This window comes from Chelon labrosus, assembly GCF_963514085.1.
Source record: "Chelon labrosus genome assembly, chromosome: 2".
NCBI classification, from domain to species: domain Eukaryota; kingdom Metazoa; phylum Chordata; class Actinopteri; order Mugiliformes; family Mugilidae; genus Chelon; species Chelon labrosus.
The window spans coordinates 25,416,437-25,422,391 of NC_140338.1; the positions used below are offsets into that span (position 1 = coordinate 25,416,437).

The 5,955-nt window shown below is 39.1% G+C and overlaps 1 protein-coding gene across 1 annotated transcript; it reads right to left on the reverse strand.

Moving 5' to 3' along the window:
- Positions 1–456: 456 nt before the first annotated feature.
- Positions 457–4,683, reverse strand: gcdha (glutaryl-CoA dehydrogenase a). The gene is made up of 12 exons (XM_084566106.1): positions 4,299–4,683; positions 3,894–4,003; positions 3,692–3,724; positions 3,466–3,606; positions 3,227–3,289; positions 2,879–3,049; positions 2,651–2,780; positions 2,022–2,238; positions 1,815–1,918; positions 1,589–1,714; positions 1,344–1,504; positions 457–1,030 (listed from the first exon to the last, which is right to left on the reverse strand). The coding sequence occupies exons 2-12, from the start codon at positions 3,994–3,996 to the stop codon at positions 957–959; spliced, it is 1,323 nt and encodes a 440-aa protein (XP_084422232.1). The 5' UTR covers positions 3,997–4,003; positions 4,299–4,683; the 3' UTR covers positions 457–956.
- Positions 4,684–5,955: the final 1,272 nt, after the last annotated feature.

The window sequence follows — 5,955 nt, forward strand, 5'->3', positions numbered from 1 at the left end:
TCACTCAGGTGACAGAGATATGCCAGCAAATGAAGGAGCACATGTACACAGTCTACGAGGAAAACAGTGATGAGATGCAGGTGAAGCTGCAGGAGCTGTCAGAGGTGCTGGAGAGCTGCACTAAGCTCAACCATGAGCTCCAAGAAGCCACTCGAGCCCTGACATGTCTCAGAGAAGGCCTGACCATTAGCCATGCATCAGAACCGTGATAAACTAGTTATTGTCTGATAGTTAAATCAGTTAGTTTTATTCTGATCTAGGTATTCTGAATGTGTTCTTTTGTTTATTAAATTGAATATTCAGATTAGTTTAGATGTCCAAAATCTGGAGTTAAAAATCGTTACTTCTTTTGGTTTCGTCTGCTTCTGTCAAGAATACAATGTTGATCTGTCATTGGTTTTAGGATGGTCATTGAAGTTGAACCTTATGGTTGGTTAAAAAAACAAAAACAAAGGCTGAATCTGTGTTGTTTTTATTCAGTTTTAGCATCTTGTTCATTCAGTAAATAAAATTACCACAAAGATGGACAATATAAACTGAATTATTTCTCCCATTTCTCCACATTTTACATATACATATTTGTGATGCAAACTTTAGATGCATTTCAGACTAAATCTACTTTACATAATGTCTGCATTTCAGCTACACTTACATCTTCCCACCCATTCAAAGCCATTTATTTACATATCAAATTAGCACAAAATGTGAAAAATGCCAAAGCTTTTACATACACTCTGCCGTAATATAATGTATACTTAAATACAGTTTGGGCATTTTAACTACAAATAGTTGGACCCAATGATTTGTTAAGCTGACCTTAAATAGTCACTGAACATGTTAAACATTCAGTAACGGACAGCTTCCCAATTAAGTACTTGTGATTTCCCCCACCACAGGAAGCCCCAAACGTGACATTATTCACAGTACTTTTCCACATCACTTCTTTTACTTTCCATTTACTTTTCGACAGTGAACGACTGCAGTCCAGTGATAGCTCTTCCCAGGATCAAGGCATGAATATCATGAGTTCCTACAAAAAAACATACATGAACAAAAAAAATAGTAATTTTTATGTTAAATGTACATGAATTGTCAGTAAAGATCATGGCATTTGTCTAACACTGATTGGATACTTCAAAGGAAAATTATCAATAACAATATTTTACAATAGGTGAGTGACTTTTTTTATCTCAAAAAAATATTTAAATTTGAAAAATGGTGTCCATCAACCTGAGTCAACATAAGTGTGTACTTTGCTGACATCTGGTGGTAGACTATGTAACTGCAGCTAAAGGGCCTTTACACATATCTGTGACTTACTGGTGTTTTTAAATTTTGCCTACCCTCATATGTGTTGACAGCCTCAAGGTTCATGACGTGACGGATGATGTGGTACTCATCTGCGATGCCATTTCCTCCCAGCATGTCTCTGGCTTGTCTGGCGATATCTAGTGCCTTCCCACAGCTATTCCTCTTCAGCATGGAGATCATCTCCGGTGCTGCTCTATAATGATGAGAGGACACTCATTAAAGAAACACTGTTTTTCAGTAGACAAAAACTAACCACGAGGCCAGGATGGGTTCTCACTTCTTCTCGTCTATAAGTCTTCCCAGGGCCAGACATGAGTGCAGCCCAATGGTAATTTCTGTCAGCATGTCAGCCATCCTCTTCTGCATCAGCTGGTTCCTGGCTAGTGGCACACCAAATTGGATTCTGATTGGAGAACAAAAAGGCATGAAAATCATAACAAGGACAGAAAATGGTAAGGTTCTCACCTTCAACATGGTTTTTATGTTGACAGAATGCTATTTACCTGTCCAAAGTGTACTGTCGTGCAGCATGAAAGCAGAATTCTGCAGCTCCCAGAGCTCCCCAGGCGATACCATACCGGGCATTGTTCAGACAGCCAAAGGGGCCCTGGAAACAAAGGATAACCACAAAAGGAATTTTAAACATTAGCACTCAGTGGCAATAATGCTGCAATTGGAACTGAATTAGGTCTGAAAGAGGAGCCACTTACAGCAAGACCAGAGACATTAGGCAACAGGTTCTCCTTTGGAACTTCTACTTCATCCATCAGGATCATGCCAGTGGCGGACGCCCTCAGGGAGAACTTTCCCTCAATCTTGGGGGTGACAAAACCCTTCATTCCACGTTCCAAGATGAAACCGCGTACTCTGCCATCTTCACACTTTGCCCACACCACTGCAATGTCTGCCACAGGGGAATTTGTTATCCTAGCAGAAGAAGGAGAATGATTAAAGTCAGGAGATAACTGGATTATTGCACTTTTTAAGGTTTAACCCAATGCAGCTGAGCATGCTTTGATAACTTGTAGAAGTCGCAGGATGATTTTTCCATCATTGCTCAAACACCTGACCAATTTAACCTCATAGTGCAAAACATAGGGATCAAATGGGTGTTCATTGTCTATCTGTTTTAGCAGAACCGAGTCAAATATTGCTGTGAAAAGATGGTGGTGCAGGTAATAATAATAATAATAGCTTTTATTGCTATAGAGGTTTGTCCATGTGTCCTCAATACTCTTGCTGTGTCTCACCATCCTAGATTTGTTAAATTTCAAGCTGCATTTTTTTGAGATATTTCTTCAGGAACACCACTTCTTCATGTGTTTGTCTGCCTACTTACCAGGTCTTGGCTCCAGTGATAGTGAAGGTATCACTGGATGGGTTGTACTTGGCCTTCGTCTCCATACCGCTGGGATCACTGCCGTGGTTTGGCTCTGTCAGGCCAAAACAGCCTAAGATTTCTCCCCGAGCTGCAGTACAAATTAACAAAAGAAATGAAGTCATCTTCAGGTTGTCCTTTGTCTTTGTCTAAAATGTCATGGACAATAGTAGAAAATGTTACACTTACCAAGCCGGGGCAGGTACTTCTCCTTCTGGGCATCTGTGCCATAAGCATTGATCGGGTGCATGACCAGTGAAGACTGAACACTCATGACAGAACGATAGCCACTGTCCACTCGCTCAACCTCTCTGGCAATCAAACCGTACGCCACATAACTAGTACCTGCACAGCCATACCCTGCAGAGTAAACAAAAAGCAGAGTATGTTTCTACAAAATAATCAGACCCAGTCAGTAGTCAAATATGACAAAAACTAATGAGGATAAGAAGAATGTAAAGGCACATGTCAACATCTAGTGTAACTCAAACCCTTCCATTACAGGGCAGGATTATGTTGTTGTTGTTTTTTTTTTACCTTTAATAGTGGGACCTAGGACACCCATCTCTCCCATCTCTGAGACAATCTCACGGTGGAAATCTGACATGTTTGAAAAATACAAAATGACAAATATTTACATTTTTTTTAGACAACTTCATAAGTTGCAAATCAAGGCTGAGTAGAAAGGCAAATACTGAAACTGAACTGTTCTGCGTAATGCTGAAATTGTTCTCCATAATCAGTAATGAGACGCCTAATATCCCTGTTTAGCTTACGTTCATGTCTGTTGGCCATAAGGATACGTGGCATGAGTTTTTCCTGGCAGTAGTCGCGAAAGGAGTCGCGAATCATGATCTCCTCCTCTGTAAGTTGACCCTCCAGATCCAGAGCGTCCCGCCAGTTGAATGCCACCTTGGCTAGGGGTCAGAACATATACACGTTATGTCACCGTCACATGCAGTAATAGAACATGTGAGGGAATCTGCCCAAATTAAAACTTACACGTCTTAGCCGGCTTTTTGACTTCTTCGGCATCTGAAGGACACAGTAAAAGTGTGAATTATACAGCATCTAACACAAACTTATTTCCATTTTTACATCTTGTTTCCTGCTTCATGGCTCTTCGGTATTTCCCTATAGATTGCAATGTCATCCCACTCACTTCCTATAGATCCAAAGAATTGATCAAGAGTTTTAAATGTACCTTTTGTTGCTGCAGCAGCAGTGCCTTGAGCTCTGGACACAGTGATGACGGCACATTTTTGGCTGTTGGAGAACAGACGTGTGACAGCACTTCTGAGAGCCATGTCTTAACTGAACATAGACAAAAAGAAGCAGAAAAACATTGTGAAAACTGTTTCATAACAACAGTGTCAAAATATACATTAGAACATTGTTAATTAGATATGTGGTGTTATAATAGGCTGTAATCAGAGTGTTATCATCATTCCATGCAGGACAAAAGTAAACGTATTGATATGGGACTGAGTTCAAACAGTACTTAAACTGTAGCCTGTTAATTAAAATGCTTCACACATTTCAGAACAAACATGATGTCCTATGAGCAGTTATATCAGCATTAACATGCAGACATTTAGCTCTACTGTACCTTTCAAATCCTCCCGGTGGGTTTATCTGTCGATCCGATGAAGGTTCAGTGTGACTTGATCCGCAAAAAAGTTGCTTAAGTAATATTTCAGCCGTTGAAACGTCACACGCATACGTAACGTCAGAAGTGGGAGCGTTTTTTTTCCGCCGTGGCAGGTGAGGCTAAACACAGTGCGCCGACTCACGACTCCGAAGTTACGCAACTCGTTACGCAACTACCTTTCTGTCTGCAACTGAATAATAATTGTATGCGATGGACTGATGAATGAATGTGAGTCTGCTATTATACTGTAGCTTGATCTTAGTTGAAGTTCAGATCATATCCGTGAACTAAATATTTGTTGCCCCGTTCCACATTCAAAATGGCGTTTTTGGATGGATGTGTGGCATGGAGAGTGAAGAGGGTGTCGACCCACAGCCTTCCAGCTCTCCAGCTCATTGGCTAGTAAAATAAGGACCCATGTGCAGAATGTCTAGCATGCATTTAAGTTTTGTAAGTGTCCATGTCCATGGACATCACAGCTGAGGAACAAGCCATGCTAAAAACAATAACAAACTGTACTAGATAGATAGATAGATAGATAGATAGATAGATAGATACTTTATCCCGTGGGAAATTCGGTATCCAGTAGCATCAGAGAGGGGAAGAATTACAACAAAATGGGCCAAAAGTAAAATAAAAGTGAGGTACAATGTATGAAAAGTATGTATAAAATGTACAAGTATATATATGAACAATATATATATATATATATATACCAAAATATTGAAATATTAATGTATATAATGCAATAATATGGATATGAAGGTATGTGGTAATATATATTATGTACAGTATACAGTGACATGTATAAAATATGTAGATATATGATATTACATATATCTGTGTACAAAATATATAGTAACAGCAAGAAGCAGCAACAGTAGCAGAGTAACCACAGTCCAGTTGTTTCCTCACAAGGGAGACGTTGCAGAGGCGTATGGCCTGAAGGACAAACGACCGCCTCAACATGTACTGTATGGATTTAATCTGGAAGGTCATGTTATTTGCCTTTTATGTGATTGTTTTGTAAGGAAAACTGTGTAGGTAATTTTGGAGAAAAGCAGTTGAACAAAAATCATTAATGAAATCTATATAAAAACAGTAATACACCCCTTATTTTAAAGAGAAAAGACTGTGATACAACTACCATTCTTGGTTGTCTCACGCTTTCTAAGACACCATTTTATTAACATCTGATTTACTTATTGTCCTGGTTTCCTTATGAACCCTGATAACATTCCATAGCTTTTACAATATTTCCTGGGAAACCTGACACTTCTGTGGCAAGTTGAGACACATAAAGATATCTGATTGGCTCCCAAATGTTTATGATTTTAGATTCTTCCTTAATCTCTGTAGGGCTGTTATCACTTTTGTTTTGTGTATATCACTATATAACTATATCAACATATAACTGCTGTGTGGAGCAAAAGAAAAAATGCTTATGGAAAAGTGTTTAGACATCATGTTATTGTCTTGGGGTAAACAAGAATGTAGAGGAAGACTCCTTTATTTAAGGGACATCAAGAATCAAGAATAATTTATTGTCATTATGTGAGAACATAACAAACTTTTGGGTGGTAGCTCGTAGTTTAAATAGTGCAAATATAAAAAC

What these genes read in the sequence shown, in the direction of transcription:
- gcdha (XM_084566106.1), bottom strand. Translation starts at nt 3,996, where the DNA reads ATGGCTCTCAGAAGTGCTGTCACACGTCTGTTCTCCAACAGCCAAAAA. An exon ending in CCTAGGTCCCACTATTAAAG is followed by an intron (nt 3,050 to 3,226) that starts GTAAAAAAAAAA and finishes TTTACTCTGCAG; the next exon opens with GGTATGGCTGTGCAGGTACT. An exon ending in GGCTGTCAACACATATGAGG is followed by an intron (nt 1,031 to 1,343) that starts GTAGGCAAAATT and finishes GTTTTTTTGTAG; the next exon opens with GAACTCATGATATTCATGCC.